An 18,714-nucleotide genomic window follows, 5' to 3' on the forward strand; every position below is an offset into this window, starting at 1 on the left:
GATCATATAATTTATCCTAAATACTTAGTGCATTTCTATTGGGTGGGCAAATGCATAACTAGTATATGGACTCCACTTTGCTAGTGAAACGAAATTAATTAATCATGGATTGTTACATCACATTGCTGAGCTCATAGATCTGCTTAGATAGAAGATGGAAATTTGGATGGACTACCAACTTTATTGTTACAGTCAAATCCTACTAGTGAATCCATCCATTATATTTGTCGAAGCTCGAAAAACAAACCCTAATCGAAAGGGAGAAGAAATCCACCGTTAACATTCAAGCACAGAGAGGGAATCGCTAGAGAGCTTGAATCCATCCATGCATCCAGAATATACTGGTTGAAGAGGATACACTTGGTTAAGTAAAACTGATTATGATAAGCACAGATGACAAGGAGCTTAATTACCCTTAATTTGCATGAGGTGTTCAACCTAACTTCAGTTTAGGTACAAATTTTGTCACATTGTGGCCTTGCCGTTTTCTTCTTTGCTACCATGCATTAGACTAAGAGGAGAGATTCTAAGAAGCTACCAAGTTGTGGCCTCAAACTAAAAAGAATTTATCTATCAAGGTCCCTAGCAAGAAAAAGAAAAAGAAAAGAAACCTTTAAATTAAAGTTAGTAACATCAACTTCCAAGTGCTATATAGTAGCTAGTGGATTGATATAAAGATGGACATGCTCATTACTTAATTATTTTTTGTTTAATAATTATCATAGAAGAATGCACTATAACTTATTAGTTAAATGCATTGATGTATACATTCTACCAGTCAAGACTACACCATGTATGTAATGGAAATAATTAATTCAAAATTTATTAAGTCAGTAAGGACCCTTTAGATATGTTTTCTCAATGTATACCATACTTTCAGTTAATTAAAGATAATTTGTATAGGTTATAAAGGAAAATAAGTAACTAATTTAAATATCGAAGAACTTCCTTATGAACTCTTATTTTATGCATGATTTTGTCACATGAAGCCCATAAGGGGTTTGTCTGATTGATTCCAAAATGATAGAGATACTTGCTTTAGTTATTCCACGTACGTGCATGCATTGTCTTCTCATGCAAACGAACGTCCAAGGATGGCCAAAAAAGAGAGCTTCTAAAAGAAGGACAGTGACTAAAAGCTAACATTGCCAACTCTTTGGCGTTGAGACTTGAGAGTTATCCCAATATAACCTGAGATACAAGTATAAGAAAACATTCTTTTGACTACATGAAAGGAAATCTGAAAGAGAAGTTACATTAAAAGATGGAATCATCTTTAGTTGGCGTATTTGCTTCTCTCTATAAGCAGTTATATGTACATACATAGATTAAAAATGAATTGCCACTATGGTATCAACTTGGTGGTCGAGACTGCAATATTGTCCTTATCTCAAAGGTAGATGTCGATAGATTGCATGAGGAAAAAATAAAAATTAAAGGTAGAATGGATTCTGTCCCTCTCCAGCATTTTCTAAAACACTTTAGCAAGAGAGACTGAAACTTTGGAGAGGAGATCTCGTGGAGAAAAAGAGAATCTAATGTAGAAAATTCTTATTGCGTTCCTCCTCTTTCTCCTCTTCACTATCTTACTGGTGTTATACTTTCTAATGCATTAAATGAAGGCGTTGCAAGTGTAGCTGCACTGGGAAAAAAAAAAAAAAAAAGATAAACAAAGGGGGCTCATAATTAACATTTACGTGAGACATTTGAATAGTCCAAAGACCCCGATAGCTAGACAGACAGACATCTATAAGAAGTCCGTGCAATGAATCATTTTGGCAATTGGTTATCTACTCATGCTCACTAACCAAAAGCAAGCAAGCAGTGGCAAATTGCATTAAATCCTCTACTTTTCCCTCTCTATTTAAGTCCCAACTTACCAAAAGTAATTAACTTAGTCCAAGGACATTGGGAGACTGCAATGGAGACCCATACCTCCTCAAAGTCTGCAGGCACATCCTTCTTCAGGACTTGCTTCAATGGAGTCAATGCCCTCTCAGGTTGTAATCTTAATACACCGCTAAGTTTCCACTAACTCTATCATGTATTAATTCTCTTCGCATTATTCCAGGAATTGGGATACTATCAATTCCCTATGCATTGTCTCAAGGAGGGTGGCTAAGCTTGGTACTTCTTTTGATAACAGCAGTCATATGTTGTTACACAGGGATACTCCTGCAACGTTGCATGGACTCAAACTCACTGGTTAAGACCTACCCTGACATAGGAGAGCTAGCTTTTGGCCAGAAAGGGAGGGCCATAGTTGCAATGTTCATGTACCTCGAATTATACCTCGTTGCGATTGATTTCTTAATACTTGAAGGAGATAACTTGGAGAAGTTATTCCCAAGCACAAAGTTTGATTTTTTAAGTTTGAGGATTGGAGGGAAGCAAGGGTTTGTGATAATAGCTAGCTTGATAGTTTTGCCAACCACTTGGCTTAGGAGCTTGAGTTTGCTTGCTTATATCGCTCTTGGTGGGGTCTTGGCTTCTCTTGTTCTTGTGGGCTCAGTGATGTGGGCTGGAGCACTTGATGGAGTTGGGTTTCATGAGAAAGGAGTCATTGTGAATTGGAGTGGAATTCCCACTGCTATGAGCTTGTATGCCTTCTGCTTCAGTGGCCATGCAGTTTTCCCTACCATTTACACGTCCATGAGAAATAGAACAATGTTCTCAAAAGTAAGTAAAGGTTAATATAAGTTTAAACTTTTTCTTGTCCTTTGAATATGAAACTTAATAAAAGTTTTAAGTTGTTGTTGATATCTATGCAGGTATTGTTCTTTTCTTTCACTCTCTGCACTCTTAATTATGGACTAATGGCTGTTACTGGATACTTGATGTATGGCCAAAGTTTGCAGTCCCAGGTGACACTAAACCTTCCATCTAGAAAGCTAAGCTCACAGATAGCAATCTACACAACTCTAGTCAATCCATTCACAAAGTATGCATTGATGATCACACCAATAGCGAATGCATTTGAGGAATGGTTCCAGGTCACAAAGTGTAGGCCCTTCAGCATCCTCATCAGAACTATGCTAGTGATCAGCACTACATTGGTGGCATTGGTAGTGCCATATTTTGGATACATAGTAGCACTCACTGGCTCATTCTTAAGCAGCACAGCTGCAATAGTACTGCCATGTGTGTGCTATCTGAAGATCTTCAAGGGTTCTAAGCAGTTGGGCTTTGAGTTTATGACCTGTGTAATGATAATTGTGATTGGATTAATGGTTGCAGTCATAGGAACCTGCTCTTCTCTGAAGCAGATTATTCAGAGCCTATGAATTGGAAACAGAAGATCATCATGACTGTGTATTAATTTTCTGAATAGTACTCCTTTCCAAATTGTAAGCTAAGGAATATGGAGAGTATGATCTTGTGAGCACAAGCTTGGATTTATATGTATCAATTAAGTTGAAGAATATTAAGGAAGGGCATGTTGTGAATCTTTGGTTTACTTGTTTTGGGTCTTTCTTAATTTTGATAACTTTTACTGTCTGGAGATCTATAATGATGATAATACTTAATTCACAAAAACATGATATATTTATACTTAGGAACGACTATGTGGATAGATTCATGCACAAAAACGTATAACATTGGGGCCTTGTATCACATAAACTTTTATCACTGGATGCATGCGATTAATACATTATAAGGTGGATAAACTCGGACAAACTCACACACTAAAATAGTTACATTCTAGTATTATTCCTAGCTATTAATAAGTAACAACTCTTGCTATTGTCATTTATGACATCCTAATCATTATCAAAATTTTATTAACCATTATTAAAATATAAAATATAAAACTTACTGTTTTTAAGTAGTCGGTGTGTTAACATAATATTAGAACAGATACCCTATGTTTTAATCTTATAAGACCCATATATTATTTAAAATATAAAAATATTAATGTTACTGTGATCGAAATTCCCTCTTTTTCTTTTTAAATTTAAAAAGAAAACTAAACTGTAAGTCTATTTTGGCACATTTTTAATGCTTTCGGTCTTCGACGCGATACTTGTGTGACACACAGTATGCGAAGATTTGCTCACTTCTCTGCGCGTCATGCGACTTCCACCTCTATAATCCGCTCGCGCCCTCGCACCGACTCCGACCTCATCCGCCGCCGCAACTGCCAGCTCTCTGCTCTCATCCGCGGCGGTCGTCTCCGTGAGGCGCGTCTCCTCTTCGATTCCCTCCCCGACCGCAACGTCGTCACATGGAACTCCATGATCGGCGGCTACGTCCGCCGCCGAGAGGTGCTAGAAGCACGCAAGCTGTTCGACGAAATGCCCGAGAGGGACGTCGTCTCCTGGAACTCCATGCTCTACGGTTACGCGCTCTCCTCGGATGCTGCAGAACTGGAGGAAGCGCGCCAGCTGTTCGACAGAATGCCTGAGAGGGACGTTGTGTCGTGGAACACGATGATTGACGCATACGCGAGGAATGGGAAGATGGAGGAGGCCATGCGGCTTTTTGATCAAATGCCGAAGAGGAATGTGGTGTCATGGAACACTATGATCACTTGGCTTTTTCGTGTTGGCAATGTTAGAATGGCTGTCGAGATGTTTGCAAAAATGCCAATAAGAGAGAAGGCTTCGTTAAGTGCTCTCATCTCGGGTCTTATTCAAAATGGTAGGTTAGGATTGGCAGAGAAGATCTTAATCCAGAGTGATGTGATGAATGGTATCGAAGGGAAGGTTGATGCTTATAACACATTGATTGCTGGTTATGGTCAGAGCGGAAGGGTCAGTGAAGCGAAGAGATTATTTGACATGATTCCTAGGGAGCAATGTCAAGAAGGGAAATATAAGGTAGGGAGGTTTGAGAGGAATGTGATATCATGGAATTCTATGATAATGTGTTATGTTAAGGCCGGAGATGTTCGCTCTGCAAGGATGCTCTTTGATGATATGCCTGAGAGAGACTTGGTTTCTTGGAACACCATGATCTCGGGGCATGTGCATGCATCAGAGATGGAGGAGGCTGAGCGTCTTTTTAGGGAATTGCCACACCCGGATACAGTGTCATGGAACTCAATGATAGTTGGTTTTACTCAGAAAGGAAACATGGAGCGAGCACAAGAATTTTTCGATAGGATGCCGGCCAAAAGCCTTGTCTCTTGGAATACAATGATAGCTGGGTACGAGCAGAATGGAGACTATGATGGATCAATCAAGCTTTTCTCAAAGATGCAAGTGCTTGGTATCAAACCAGATCGGCATACTTTATCTTCGGTACTTAGTGCTTGTGCAGGGCTTGCAATGCAGCATCTAGGGACCCAGATCCACCAACTCATTACAAAGACATTAGTGCCAGATATTCCTATCAGTAATTCACTTATAACGATGTATTCGAGATGTGGGCTTCTGATGGATGCTAAGTCTATCTTTAATGGAATTGAAATGCATAGGGATGTTGTATCATGGAATGCAATGATCGGATGTTTCGCACAACATGGGCTTGCCAGGGAAGCTCTAGAGCTCTTTGAGGACATGAAAATGACAACAGTGATGCCAACCCACATAACTTTCATTTCTCTTCTGAATGCTTGTTGCCATGCTGGGTTAGTGGCCGAAGGCAAGAGATTGTTTGATTCCATGGTTCATGAATTTGGACTCGTGGCTAAAGTCGAGCACTATGCTTCACTTGTTGACCTCATTGGCCGACATGGGCAGCTTGAGGATGCCATGAAGGTGATCAATGGCATGACGATCTCTCCAGATCAGGCAGTATGGGGGGCATTTCTGGGAGCTTGTAGGGTTCACAACAACGTGCCATTGGCACAAGTGGCTGCTAAAGCGTTGGTGGAAATTGAACCAGCGAGTTCTGCTCCATATGTATTGTTGCACAACTTGCATGTAGATGAGGGAAGGTGGGAAAGTGCTATGGAGATAAGGGAAAAGATGGACATGAATAATGTTTTTAAGCACCCAGGGTATAGCTGGATTGAGACGCATAACAGTGTCCATACTTTTGTTTCATGGGATACCTCTCATCCCCTTTCTGATGAAATATATTCAATAATTGAAATTTGCAACAGGTTTATAAGAGACTCACAGCTTGAATAAGCTGTCAAATTATATGTAAAGAATCAAACAGGTAGACGTGAATCTTAAGATGTAGTGTACAGATGCAAACAATTCTTTTGTGGTTCTTGATGCAAGCAGAATTTTATCAATCACTGTGATGAATCTATGGTATGTCCAGAACTGAGCAATTCAGGTCAGAACTGCACTACTATTCCGGTACATTTCTTGTTCTTACTAATGATTATGTATTTAATATGTATTTAATTATTAATGGTATTGTATGCACCGGCATTTATAATGCACAAGTCATGGATATCTAATAAGATAAAAAGCATCCTATTTCATCTGTGTCCACAGTTAACTTCACATTGCAAGCTTACTTTTTTTTTGTAATGGTCCTAGAGTCCACAAATTTCAATTTATTGTTATTGGTAGAAATGAGAACCTTTTGGATTTCTATTATATTTCTGGATTCTCAAGTTAATTGAGAAGGTAAAAGTAAGAAAACATTTGCGCTCGATTGTGATTAGAAAATCTAAATGAAACAACTTGAAAGATGATAGATTGGAGCTGTTAATAAACCACCCTCTAATTAATCAAATGCACCATTCCACCAATGTGTAGCATTTGTAACTCCAATCCACACCTCCCCTCAGTCAATTTGTTTTGCACGAGCTGTTATGTACATGCAAATGACCTGGGATGCACTATACTTCTTCCCCTCAGATATATATATGTGTAATTCTCTTAGGTTAAAGTACTGCCAGTGGTGAGAAACTCTGAATTTATGAACCTAAATAGAAATGTTCATCTACACTATCTCGGACTTTTACATAATGTGTAATAATTGGTCACTCAAGCTGCAATCAGCTCTGGTACAGCTTTAGTATTACATTTATTTTGCATGGTGTCAGTGTACTCAGAGAAAATTGCTCTAAACTCATCTCCTGTGAGAGTTTCCTTGTCTAGCAACACCTCAACTAGCTGGTCAATAAGTGCTCGGTTATTCCTTATGTGATTCTTTGCAATTTCATAGGCTTCGTCAATAATTGCTTTTACTGACTTATCGATATCTTCTGCAAGTTTTTCTGACATTGAATTCCTAGCTAGCATTCTCAATACCACATCGCTGCTTTGTACTGCTGAATCTATAAGTGCCCAAGGTCCAATTTCAGACATTCCATACGTGGTGACCATCTGTATGAGAGAAAAGTTGATCAACTGTAGTATAGAAGTCATATTTCCTTTGATTAATCGCATGGACGATAACTTCCAAATTTTTCTGACATCGAAGGAAGATGTTTAAGTCAGCTTCAATGAGAAGATGATACCTGTTTTGCTATTTGTGTTATCTGCTGTAGGTCTCCAGCTGCACCAGTAGTGACCTCTGATTCACCGAATATTACCTCCTCTGCGGCTCGGCCACCTAGTCCTCCAACTATTCTTGCAAATATTTGTTGCTTTGAAATGAGAGTTGGATCGTCACCTGGTACGAACCACGTAAGACCACGTGCTTGTCCTCGGGGTATCAATGTTACCTTTTGCACCGGATCATGCCCAGGTGTGAGTGTCCTGCATGTGAGTAAATATTTAGGAACCCATGAAATTCTCTCTGAACATTTAATATAGGATATTATCTTCGTGGATATATGCTTTTATTGTTTTTTAATGGTTTTTGATCATCAAATTGTCTTAATTTTATACTTCGATTATATTCTACTGTAATTCCTGTTCTTGCATTGTTTATCCTATCTAACATAAAAAAAATGATCGTTGTTCATTGAGCAAGATACTTTGCCTGCATTCTATATCCACTAGTTTTTTTATGCTTACGTCAGAATAAAGGGTTATATCTTTCTCAATTTATATTCTTTTCTCATTTACATTACATAAACTGCTTCATCAAATATGAATAATTAGTTAGGCAGATCAATGTTTGAAAGTTGATAATAACTAATAGTGCTATAGCTGATACAAAATATGCATAATTATCTAACCTTGATTTACATCTTTATAATGGAATCTGATGTTGAATTTTGTAATAGGTATTGCCATTTAAAATAGTAAAAGGTGATATTCGAATAACGAGAAGAACTATGCTATTCATTGTCCAGTATGAATATGGCTATCCTTCGTTTCTGTCCACTGTTTAACTTTGTGATATGGAGTTTCCTAAAGTAGGAGAATACTCAAATAATTACTCATTACTGGTCACAAGACCTGGAGATCATCTTTTACAAGTACTGTAATTTCCTAGATGAAGTATTTTATCAACAAAATGTCACCATCTGACCTTTTCTATTTTTGCGTCAATTGATCCATTATAATTTCCAAACATCTGTTGTATTAGGCTATTAGCGATTATCTTCCTGAACAAATGTGTTCAGCCTAAGTAATATGAAACTGAACTACAATGTTTAGATCAAACTACCATATGACACTTTAGTATATGAATTTCAAGGATCATGGAGGAACTCCTCATTTTGGACATGCAAACACCATAGCAAAATTGGAGCATGAGAGTTATTGGAAACTTACGCACAAATGGCATGACCAATCTCATGATAAGCCACCAGGATTTTGTTCCTTCCATCTGTCATTTTTGTTCCTTCCAGGCCTGCCACAATTTTGTCAATTGAATCATCAATCTCTTTCACTGAAATTTTGTCTTTGCCCCTTCTTCCAGCTAGTATAGCTGCTTCATTCATCAGGTTCGCCAGGTCGGCACCACTGAATCCTGGCGTTCTCATGGCCACTACACTGAGAGAAACATCCTTATCAAGCTTCTTTTTATTGCTATGAACCTTGAGTATTTCTTCCCTCCCTCGTACATTAGGCAATCCAACAGTTACCTGCCAAAAGGGCAAAGAATCAGAGGTACTTTAAAGCATATCAAAAAAGTTCCAAGTAGAATGAAGAAATATTTTCAGATAATCTCAAAGATATTCTTTATTATACATATATTTTATGAAATGCCTTTATGTTTTTTTTAATGTTTTCTAATTGTTACAACACTAAGAACAGTGTCTTTTATATTCTGAATTATGCTGTTTTCTTTACTGATATGCTCTCTGTTTATAGAGTGTGCTGAAAACAAATTTAGCTTCACATTTTCAGTTCCATTTTCTAGGAAAACCTGCTAGATCAAGAGCCAGAGCTATTTTACCTGTCGATCAAACCTTCCTGGTCTCAGCAAAGCTGAATCTAGAATTTCTGGTCTGTTAGTGGCAGCAATCACAATTACTCCACTATCCCCACTGAAACCATCCATTTCAGTTAGCAACTGGTTCAGTGTTTGTTCTCTTTCATCATTCCCTCCTCCAATTCCTGTTCCTCTCTGCCGCCCTACTGCGTCTATCTCGTCAATGAAGACCAGACATGGAGAATTTGTTTTTGCCTTGTTGAACAAATCTCTTACTCTTGAAGCCCCCACTCCCACAAACATCTCAATGAACTCCGAGCCTGATGAGGAGAAGAAAGGAACTCCTGCCTCCCCTGCTATGGCTTTAGCTAGCAAGGTCTTGCCAGTCCCTGGTGGGCCAACAAGTAGCACACCCTTAGGTATCTTTGCTCCAACAGTGGCAAACTTTTCTGGGGATTTCAAGAACTCCACAATTTCTTTGAAATCTTGCTTTGCTTCATCAACTCCAGCTACATCATCAAAAGTGATTCCTGTGTTGGGTTCCATCTCAAACTTAGCTTTGGACCTGCTCTACAATTATTCATCTGACTAGTTAAATGACAAGCAAGAATAAGGAATCTTCATAATAAAGTAAACTGTGTGTTCAGAATATAATAGAAACTACTATCAGTATAATCTACATGAGACAGTACTATATAGATGTGTTCATGAGATAATAGAAAATACTATCAGTATAATTTACATGAGGCAGTACTATATAGATGCGTTCATGATACTATCAGTATAATTTACATGAGGCAGTACTATATAGATTCCCACCATTATCTTTTCATTTCTTTTCTTTTTCAAAACAACATATTTTCATGTTGTTACACTTGAACGTACCTTCCCAGGCCAAATGGCAAGTTGGGGCCTCCTGAAGAACTAAAAGATGTTCTCAGAAACAGAGATCCAATCAAGAGCAATGGAAATGCGAAGTTGCTTAGTAAATCAAGGATCACAACTCCAAAATTTGGTTCCAATGGATGCGCTGCAAAGTCCACATCCTTCTCTTTTAATTTCCTTAGCAACTCTTGTGGCAGGCCCGGTAACTGCACTTTGACTCTCTGGATTTTTTTCAAGGCTGGATTGGAGATCTCAGCAATCACCACAGTGCCATTCTCAAACAGATCTACCTTCTTTACTGCTCCTTCGTTAAGGTACTCCAAGAATCTTGAGTATGACATCCTGCTAGAGGTGAAATCTTCAGGGCTCGCTGGCTCAGCCCTCGCCAGCCAGGCTGCAGAGAAGCCTACTCCAACAAGGCCTTGACCTGCAGAGCTTAGTAGAAGTTTCCTTCTGTTGAGATTAAATTCTGAAAGTGTTCTGCTGATTGGTATCTCTCCTCTAAGGGGGACTTTGTTGTGGTTCTCTTTGGAGACATCCTGAGCTTTGCAGAAAGGTGTGAGAAACAAAGTAGATGACATTTCTGTTTGAACTGGAGCCTATTCTTAGTTCGGATCCTACAGGGACTTGTTAGTTTGCGACAGTTGATGGGTTTGGAGGGAATGCATAAGGCCAGTTTAAATAGCTCGAACCATGTGTCAATTAACTCTCGGATGCATATATGTTAAGAAGTCCTTTCATCCGCACCTTTGATTGCATCTGTGTGCAGAAGAGTGTATGATCTTGTCCATCTATTACAGGGGAGATTGTGGAAACATCTGAAGTTATGTTTTGTCCTTTATATAGTTGGTCAGATGGAAAATTCTTCGCAGAGAAATGTGATGCTTCTAGGATGTTCTTAACGTTTTCGTCGTCGTCTTTCTTTCATTGTCTTTAGTTTCTTTCTCGTAAGATCCAGAATGTTATTATTCACGGGTATTAACTGGGTATAATGTGGTGGAAAACTGCTGCTAAAATATATGTGGAGTGTAAGAGACACAATTGGAGCATGTCCTTTTCTCTTGATCAGGTAAACATATAGAACATAGAGCTGATCACACACGTAGACGTGTGTCCTTGCTTTAAATGCTAATCTTATCATCACTTCTTTTGAGTGAAAAAAAGGAAGGAAAAACTTATGTGGACTAACTTGTCTTTGTTTCGTCTGTGCTTTCAAATATCACTTGGATTGAAGCCAGCTTGAACCCGACTACTACCCACATCTTGTGTTCACAGGATTAAACTAGAAACTTATTCTTGAGTAGTAATCTGTTGAGATGACAACGTAAAATGTTTCACTGATGAAGCACCCGGATTCTTAACTACCAATCACCAGCACGATAGATCCAACCATAAGGCTTTGTCTCTTTACATTGCAACAATCGCAGAAATTCTAAGCTTGGTACTCATGAATATGGATCAACAAAAATGGATTTGTCATCAATGCTTCCCTTCTTTTTTTCCTGAATTTTCATTATATTCTCCTAATGATAAAACTTGAAAAGTTGAACAACATTAAGAGTACATGAATCACTGAAAGCATGCTTTGGTTATCACTCTTTCTTTTATCTTCTTACCTAGCGTTTGCTCCAACCCATCCGCCTTTGATGATTCATCAAAATATTTCCCAAGAGATATGGAAGAAATCTAAAAGAATTATATGGCAAGCAAGAAAGCCTTCTAAGCTGCAAAATTAAATCCATATGCGGCAAACGAGAAGTCTGTCTCAAACAGATGGAGGTGATGTTGCCTTATCCTGCACAAAGGCTATACCCTTCTCAATGCTGGCCTTCAGCTCAGGCTTCAGTGCTTCAAGTGCTTTTGCCTCATACTCCGTCAAACCCTGGAGATCAGCAGATACCACAGCTTCCACGCCATTCTTCCCAAGCTTAACTCTTGATGCAAAGAACGGTACTCCAAACAGGTCAGAGTGAACAAAGGAGCATTCGTAGACATCCCCATCTCCATCCAGTGCTCGAAGAGATGACTCAACAAATCTGGCAGCAGCATAGGCCATTGATAGGGTAGCCGATCCGGCACCAGCTTTCGCCTCCACAACCTCTGTCCCAGCATTCTGTATCCTTACAGTCAGCTCTTCGACTTCTTCATCAGTGAAGGTCACAGATGGACGTATCTTTGACAACAAAGGTAAAATGGTAATGCCAGCATGACCACCAATTACTGGAACATCCACATCAATGAGTTTGAGATCCATCTTCTGAGCAACAAATGTATTTGCTCTAACAACATCCAGAGTTGTGACACCAAAAAGCTTCTTAGGTTCATAGACACCCTTTTGTTTCAGAATTTCTGCAGCTATTGGCACTGTAGAATTCACTGGGTTGCTAATAATGTGGATAAAAGCATCTGGGCAGTTATCTGCAACGGCTTCAACCAGGGACTTCACAATATTAGCATTGATGTTGAAGAGGTCGTCACGAGTCATTCCAGGCTTCCTAGGTACTCCTGCAGGGATGACAACCACATCTACACCTTTCAGACAATTGGCTAATTCTGATGGCCCAGTGAATTGCATAACCTCAGAGGGAGTATTGCAATGGCTGAGATCAGCAGCAACTCCTTTCACATTTGCAATATCATAGAGATGCAATGTGGAGACCAATGGAGACATCTTGATCAGCAGAGCCAGGGGTTGTCCAATCCCACCAGCAGCGCCCAGGATTGCTACCTTAAAACTTGATGCCCGAGGCTGGAGTTGATTTCTAAAGCTCAAGTTTGGTTTGACCTTTGGCACAAATGATGCTTGGAGAGCAGTATAGCTTTCCTTGCCCAAAAAGGATTTCTCCATTTCAATGTTATCTGATGGTGCTGCCTTCAGACCACTGAAACTTTTAAAGGACTTTGGGTTACTAAAGCTTAAGCTAAAGGGCTTCAGCTTCGTTACAAGTCCAGCTTGAGCAGCAACGGAACTGATGGACACATATGTCACTGCTGCTGATGCCATCGTAAGGAGTAGGTTGAAATACTAGAGAATATAAGACCTGGTATTTACATGAGATAACAAGAAGTTCAAATAATGACAGGACAATTACAAGTATGGTTGCTTATAGCTATAGTAATTGAGTAATTAGTAGATATAAGCAGATTGGTAGCAATATGTAAGTGCTCTGAAACATACTATATGCACCTGAACTTCAGCTTGATCTATTCAATGGCAGAATAAAATCAGATTTCTCAACAATATGAACAACAAAATTTGACCATCATGACCAGGTAACATGGTCGACCTTCAACATTTGTTATCAGATGTCACAACTTTATTAACCCAAAGAGCTATAATGTGACAAACAGGACAAAATATATAGAACATGGAACACAACTAAGTTTAGATCTTCTCAAAGATCAATCATGATTTCTCTTGTTTCCTAACTTTGCAATTAAGTCAGCTAGTATAACCTAAAAAGCAATTCCTTCACACCACTTAATAACTACCAACAAAGTTTCTGAAAAGGAAAATAGAAAAATCTAAGCAGATCATGACAAAAGGTGATGTAATCTTAATCCTCCTTATGTGCACTTCCGCATGAGCTGACTCGAATGGAATGTCTAGAACATTGCCACCACATAGTATCACAAAATATCATAAATTAAACAATGATGCAGATATCATCAACTAATAACTATAATCATTGTTCATGTAAACAAACATTATTGCATTTTCCACATAGCAGCATCAACATTAACATTAATCAATGCCTTCAAATTAGCCTCTCAAAATGCTTGGATAGTAGGAAAAGCACAAAGCTACAACCGCTCAACAAACACACACAACGTCATCTTAATAACATGAACACCAAGAAATAGTGATGCTATATATTTCTGCCACAACAAGGTAATCCAGGAACATATAAAAGCACCCTGATCGATATAAAAGATGAACATGTTAACAAGGGGACCTTTAATTAAGTAATTATTTCCAACTATCTATTTCTTCCAACATTAATCTAACAAATTAATAATATACGAACATGCTAAGCATGTTCCCAATTAAAAACCAATTTCGCTCAAGAAGACACCAAAAAAAAAGGCTCCAAACAAGTAGCTTCACAAATAAACCTGGCCAAAATCATATCAAGATCTAAATGCCTACTAAAAAACCATAAATCAAAACTCGTAATCAAGTAAGAGATCATAGGCATTCGAAAGAGAACAATCAAAGACATCTCTCTAAAAACCAAACAAAATCCGACCATTTAGCAGTCCATTACATCTCCACGAGCATCGATATCTAATCAAGAGCAACAGAATCAAACAAAAACCGCCCTACTCCGATCCATCTAGCCATCAATTGTAGAACAACATCGTAGAGATCCACTTCATCCAAGGATTCGGCAGGATCCATGCAAAAGCTACCAAATATCTCGAAACTGTAATCAAGGAGCCCTAAAGTGGACTACAACGAGAACGAGGAAAGGGGCTAGAGAGCGAAAAGGGAAACTACCTAGAAGAAGAAACGAGCTGCTTCTTTTTTTTTCTTTCTTTTCTCTTTGCTCTTTCTACGAGAAGAGGAATAAGCGGAGGTCATCTCTGTTGCCAGTTTGCCTTTTATTGTGTCAGGGGATCTCAGAAGGGCGTTTTGGTCTTTTCAACTACTGGGCCTTTTTACCCGTGGGCCCCGCGAGTTGGTAGAGTCGCTTTGGGCCGTTGGTTTAGCTTTCAAATGGACGCCGCAGATGGCGTAAGGTAAGGACGAGAAAGGCCAACTCGTTTGAATCGAACGGCCACGACGCGTGCAGGGGCAGCTAGTGGTCCCCACTAGATCTGTGTTGCACGTGCTATCACGTGAGATCAGTGTTATTGTTATATCAGATAATCGGATGATAAATACAAAATGAGAGAATACAGGGCTCAAAATGAAAAAAAACGAAGTTATTTTTCATTTTTTACCCTACGTTTTGTGTAATTTCAATTTACATTATGTCATTTTATGATTTCTTTTTTATCCTTTCCCAGAAAAATTCTACATTGCGTTGCTTTTAAAAAAAAAGATAATCCTGGCTTACTTAGACTGTTTTCTGTCTTTTTTTAACTAGTTAAATATATTTTATTATCATGTATTTATGTTTAAAATTATTTTTGATTTATATATTTTAAAATATTTTAAACTAGTTTGTGATAAAATGTATTTATCAATTTTAACTATGGGTAACTTTAAAAGTTTTTCTCATATCAACCAGTAATTTTTTTTGGTTAAAAGTAATATGTGAATATCACATGACTAACTTTTAGTCCTCTAGAAATAATTTTATCTTCAGTTTAGTAAAAAAAAGGAGACCAATTGATGGTAAAATAGTTATTTAATTAATTTAGGTGAATCGATCTTAGTGTATTTTCATAATTAATATTTGATATTTTTGTGACACATATAATCAAATCTTACAAATAAACACACGATAGTAGCAACTATTATCAAACAGAGTAGTAGTATCCAACAAATAAAAAGGTAAATAAAATTAAACATCCAAATTATTTCTTAATATTCAAATTAGCGTCCTATTTTCTCCCGTTAGGCGGCCATGCAACCTATGCCGTAGCGCGTATTCGGGAAAACGAGAAACAAGCCACTGCACACAACTCCAACCATCAACGGGAAGCTCTCCATCACCTCGTCCATCTCCTTCCTATGCCCCGGGAACACACAGTTAGTAACTCTGAGATCTGAGAAGGCGATCGCCGCGAACACCATCACTGACATGACCGCGTGCACCAAGTCGACGAAGCCCATCCGGTACCGATCGTCCTTTGGGACCTCGACGCCCAGGCTGGTCTTGAACAGCGCCAGGCCCCTCGGCGTGACGAACCCGTAGTACACCTTGCCGTCGGTGGAGCGGAAGCTGTCGGTGAAGTGGAAGAAGAAGCAGGAGCAGGCGCAGAGGGAGAGGAGGACGTGGATCATGGTGGTGCTCACGGCGGAGCAGGTGCCGTCGCCTGAGACGGAGGGGAGGAGCATCTCGAAGGTGAGGAGGGTGCCGGTGGGGAGGAAGTTGACGAGCATGGATGTCTTGGAGAGAGTGTTTTGGAGTCCCTTGGCCATGGCTCGGCGCTTCCGGCCGTGGACTGACGGAGGAGATGATCGCGGCGAGCAGGGGTAGGAGGCGGGTCGGTCTCGCGGGGAATTGCCATGAAATTTAACGGGGAAGTCGTCGGTATAATCCATTTCCCTCGATGAGATCTTAAGGAGATTGGTAGCAAGGGTGAGGGAGATGGGTGGTGTTTATAGAGGTAATGTTTCGTTAGAGAGAATTCGAACTGAAATCTGAAGGGTAACGGCTATGTAAACAGGAATATGTAACTGTTCCCGCCTATGTCCATCACTTAATTCAACTAGGATCATTAATTTCTAAGAAAAGATTGATGCCAAATAATGGATTGCACAACTCTCAGTAATAATATGATACAAGAAAGTTAGAGTGAAACTTACAAATGGTCTCAAATCTCTCAATACAATTGCAACAATTGGAAAAGATCTCTGGAAGCAAATGGCTATCTACTTCCTCTCAGTGTTTCGCCAATCTCTTGAATTGCCGAAACTGCAACTCTGTAGGTGCTATTGGCTTGCCAAAGCTAGCAGATCTTTTCAGTAGCCCATCATGCAAGCTTACAAGGTGAGCTTGTTCATCTCCCTCCTCAGTGCACTTGCCCTGACCAAGCTCCCGATCGTGTTCACGGCGAGCTTGAGATCCTCGAGGGGGTTGCCGGGCACCACCCTCTTGTACAAGTAGCTGTCGAAGGTCATCTTCTGGACATACTCATCAGCACACATCTCCACAAAGGCCTCTCGGGCGGCGTTGGAGCGGTAGAACACCTTCTGCAGCACGTCGAGAACCTTGTACGTCGGCCAGTACAGCTGGTCGAATTTCCTGAGGTAGTTCCTGAAATCACTCTCATCGACCATCCGAGTGCCGTTTGCAGAGCCCTCTACGATGGCCTCTGCGCACATCCGCCCGCTCTTCGCAGCGAAGTAGATCCCCTCTCCAGAGCACTTGGTTACATATCCTGCGGCATCTCCAACCAGCGCAACTCGCCCTGAAACCCTGGATTTATATCATCAACAGAGATCAGTTTCCCTTCTCACAAATCATTAGCTTTCTAGTCTCGGACAGCATGACTGCCATTAGTATCTTGTAGTTTGCAGCTTGAGTTATTCAAGTCTGCATGTCTCACAAATCATAAGCTTCTCTACTGCATGTCTCACAAATCATAAGCTTCTCTACTGCATGTCTCAATTAAAAAATTATTACAGCAAAGTTTCAGGAATCTAAAATTTAGGAATTTCGAAGATTAGCATAAGGATGGCATAGGAAAAGATCAAGAAATCTCTGTTTCCAATGCCAGAGACAGGGATTAAAGAAAAAAGAAACAGAAGAAGGATAAGTGTAGCATAAGAACAATGGATAACTTTAGCAAAGGGGTAATAAACCTTGTACCTTTTCGGTCTTGGGTGCTCGGGGATAGGATGCGCCTCCACCCGAATAATCTTCCCCCCTTCGATCTTATCCTTCGCCCTCAACCTCGTCGCCGCCTGGAACTTCTTGATGTCGGCCTTGTGCGTCACCGTGCCGGTCCCCACCGCCACGTGGTCGCACTTGGGGAACACCCACCCGTAGAAGTCCGGCGACACGTCATCTCCGACGTACATCTCCGCCCTCTCCTTGTAGTACTCCATCTTAGCATCCGATATCCTTACCCTCTCCTGGAACGCGATGGCGTACTCGTAGTCCCCGGCCCCCATTTCCTTCGCCACCCTCGAGTTCGCCCCGTCGGCGCCGATGATGGCGTCCACCTCCATCGTCTTCTTCTCCCCGCCAAGGGTTAGGGTCTCGTCGAACTGGGTGAAGTGGATCTTGTAGGATCCGGTGGAGTCTTGCGGGGTTTCAAGCTTGAGGAAGAGGCCGTTGATGACGGATGCGCCGGCGGCGGCGGCGCGGGAGCGGAGGTAGGCGTCGAGGACCTCGCGGCGGACCATGCCGATGAACTCGGAGGGGGCGAGGGTCTTGCCGATATCGACCTCGACGTTGGAGGGGGAGATCATCTTCATCTTGTTGACGCGTCGGTCGATGAGGTCGAGGGGGAGGGCGAACTCGTCGACCATGCAGAGCGGGATCGCACCCCCGCACGGCTTGCTGTTGTCGAGCTTCCGCTCAATCAGGATAGTCTCCACGCCGCCCTTAGCTAGGGTCTCGGCTGCGGCGCCCCCGGCCGGGCCGCCGCCGATGACCGCGACGCGGAGGGGGCGGCCGGAGAGGCGGGGGCTCGACTTAGAGGCGCGAATCTGGAGGCTTCTTGGAGTTTTGGGGGCATTTCGCTCGTTTCGCGTCACGAGATGGTTCTGGAGCTGGACGCGGCGGAGGCCGACGAAGGAATGGAGGGAGGGGTCGGCACGGGTGGCCGCGGCGGCGGCAGATGTGAGTGAGGCCATTCTTTTTTACCTTTCCCCCCTCTTTCTTCCCTTATATTATCTTTTCAGCCCCTCGGCGTTATGTACTAGATATGGGATCCGCGGTATGGGTTTTAATCTCGCGGTTTTGGATAGGATTGGAGAAGATTGCGTCTCTTTTGAGACGTTGGATTTGAAATTTTAACGGTGCG

At 40.8% G+C, this 18,714-nt stretch overlaps 6 protein-coding genes across 10 annotated transcripts; 2 read left to right on the forward strand and 4 right to left on the reverse strand.

The window, feature by feature from the left end:
- The first annotated feature begins 1,865 nt into the window (after positions 1 to 1,865).
- On the forward strand, positions 1,866 to 3,430 carry LOC140760432 (amino acid transporter AVT1I-like). 2 transcript variants are annotated; one of them, XM_073097368.1, is made up of 3 exons: positions 1,866 to 2,000; positions 2,072 to 2,679; positions 2,751 to 3,430. In XM_073097368.1, exons 1-3 carry the CDS (start codon positions 1,922 to 1,924, stop codon positions 3,282 to 3,284), a joined length of 1,221 nt encoding a protein of 406 aa, XP_072953469.1. In that variant the 5' UTR covers positions 1,866 to 1,921; the 3' UTR covers positions 3,285 to 3,430. The 2 variants fall into 2 exon arrangements, with proteins under 2 accessions (XP_072953469.1, XP_072953470.1); XM_073097369.1 differs by having other exon boundaries at positions 2,772 to 3,430.
- A 586-nt stretch (positions 3,431 to 4,016) lies between these two features.
- On the forward strand, positions 4,017 to 10,212 carry LOC140759947 (pentatricopeptide repeat-containing protein At1g62260, mitochondrial). Of its 3 annotated transcripts, none has more exons than XM_073096668.1 (2): positions 4,017 to 6,254; positions 10,074 to 10,212. In XM_073096668.1, the coding sequence occupies exon 1, from the start codon at positions 4,041 to 4,043 to the stop codon at positions 6,075 to 6,077; it is 2,037 nt and encodes a 678-aa protein (XP_072952769.1). In that variant the 5' UTR covers positions 4,017 to 4,040; the 3' UTR covers positions 6,078 to 6,254; positions 10,074 to 10,212. The 3 variants fall into 3 exon arrangements, with proteins under 3 accessions (XP_072952769.1, XP_072952767.1, XP_072952768.1); XM_073096666.1 differs by lacking the exon at positions 10,074 to 10,212 and adding an exon at positions 7,400 to 7,538; XM_073096667.1 differs by lacking the exon at positions 10,074 to 10,212 and adding an exon at positions 7,400 to 7,535 and having other exon boundaries at positions 4,017 to 6,231.
- LOC140759948 (ATP-dependent zinc metalloprotease FTSH 6, chloroplastic) lies at positions 6,265 to 11,125 on the reverse strand. The gene is made up of 5 exons (XM_073096670.1): positions 10,066 to 11,125; positions 9,205 to 9,745; positions 8,577 to 8,890; positions 7,370 to 7,610; positions 6,265 to 7,235 (listed from the first exon to the last, which is right to left on the reverse strand). Exons 1-5 carry the CDS (start codon positions 10,644 to 10,646, stop codon positions 6,894 to 6,896), a joined length of 2,019 nt encoding a protein of 672 aa, XP_072952771.1. The 5' UTR covers positions 10,647 to 11,125; the 3' UTR covers positions 6,265 to 6,893.
- Positions 11,126 to 11,538: 413 nt separating this feature from the next.
- On the reverse strand, positions 11,539 to 14,661 carry LOC140759949 (malate dehydrogenase, chloroplastic-like). Of its 2 annotated transcripts, none has more exons than XM_073096672.1 (2): positions 14,316 to 14,545; positions 11,539 to 13,106 (listed from the first exon to the last, which is right to left on the reverse strand). In XM_073096672.1, the coding sequence occupies exon 2, from the start codon at positions 13,067 to 13,069 to the stop codon at positions 11,831 to 11,833; it is 1,239 nt and encodes a 412-aa protein (XP_072952773.1). In that variant the 5' UTR covers positions 13,070 to 13,106; positions 14,316 to 14,545; the 3' UTR covers positions 11,539 to 11,830. The 2 variants fall into 2 exon arrangements, with proteins under 2 accessions (XP_072952773.1, XP_072952772.1); XM_073096671.1 differs by lacking the exon at positions 14,316 to 14,545 and adding an exon at positions 14,567 to 14,661 and having other exon boundaries at positions 11,540 to 13,106.
- Positions 14,662 to 15,494: 833 nt separating this feature from the next.
- LOC140759875 (protein DMP9-like) lies at positions 15,495 to 16,334 on the reverse strand. The gene has a single exon (XM_073096551.1). It carries the CDS (start codon positions 16,280 to 16,282, stop codon positions 15,632 to 15,634), a length of 651 nt encoding a protein of 216 aa, XP_072952652.1. The 5' UTR covers positions 16,283 to 16,334; the 3' UTR covers positions 15,495 to 15,631.
- A 142-nt stretch (positions 16,335 to 16,476) lies between these two features.
- Positions 16,477 to 18,609, reverse strand: LOC140759873 (geranylgeranyl diphosphate reductase, chloroplastic). The gene is made up of 2 exons (XM_073096549.1): positions 17,553 to 18,609; positions 16,477 to 17,159 (listed from the first exon to the last, which is right to left on the reverse strand). The coding sequence occupies exons 1-2, from the start codon at positions 18,542 to 18,544 to the stop codon at positions 16,724 to 16,726; spliced, it is 1,428 nt and encodes a 475-aa protein (XP_072952650.1). The 5' UTR covers positions 18,545 to 18,609; the 3' UTR covers positions 16,477 to 16,723.
- Positions 18,610 to 18,714: the final 105 nt, after the last annotated feature.

Source organism: Typha angustifolia, chromosome 5 (genome assembly GCF_048772165.1).
Source record: "Typha angustifolia cultivar Huaian chromosome 5, ASM4877216v1, whole genome shotgun sequence".
Lineage (NCBI taxonomy): Eukaryota > Viridiplantae > Streptophyta > Magnoliopsida > Poales > Typhaceae > Typha > Typha angustifolia.

Coding starts and splice junctions, on each gene's coding strand:
- LOC140760432 (XM_073097368.1), top strand. CDS start 1,922: ATGGAGACCCATACCTCCTCAAAGTCTGCAGGCACATCCTTCTTCAGG. Junction 2,001..2,071: donor TGGAGTCAATGCCCTCTCAG/GTTGTAATCTTA, acceptor GCATTATTCCAG/GAATTGGGATACTATCAATT. Junction 2,680..2,750: donor ATAGAACAATGTTCTCAAAA/GTAAGTAAAGGT, acceptor AAAAGTTTTAAG/TTGTTGTTGATATCTATGCA.
- LOC140759947 (XM_073096668.1), top strand. CDS start 4,041: ATGCGAAGATTTGCTCACTTCTCTGCGCGTCATGCGACTTCCACCTCT.
- LOC140759948 (XM_073096670.1), bottom strand. CDS start 10,646: ATGTCATCTACTTTGTTTCTCACACCTTTCTGCAAAGCTCAGGATGTC. Junction 7,611..8,576: donor ATTGGTCATGCCATTTGTGC/GTAAGTTTCCAA, acceptor ACTCACATGCAG/GACACTCACACCTGGGCATG. Junction 7,236..7,369: donor TAACACAAATAGCAAAACAG/GTATCATCTTCT, acceptor TCTCTCATACAG/ATGGTCACCACGTATGGAAT.
- LOC140759949 (XM_073096672.1), bottom strand. CDS start 13,069: ATGGCATCAGCAGCAGTGACATATGTGTCCATCAGTTCCGTTGCTGCT.
- LOC140759875 (XM_073096551.1), bottom strand. CDS start 16,282: ATGGATTATACCGACGACTTCCCCGTTAAATTTCATGGCAATTCCCCG.
- LOC140759873 (XM_073096549.1), bottom strand. CDS start 18,544: ATGGCCTCACTCACATCTGCCGCCGCCGCGGCCACCCGTGCCGACCCC. Junction 17,160..17,552: donor GAGCACCCAAGACCGAAAAG/GTACAAGGTTTA, acceptor ATATAAATCCAG/GGTTTCAGGGCGAGTTGCGC.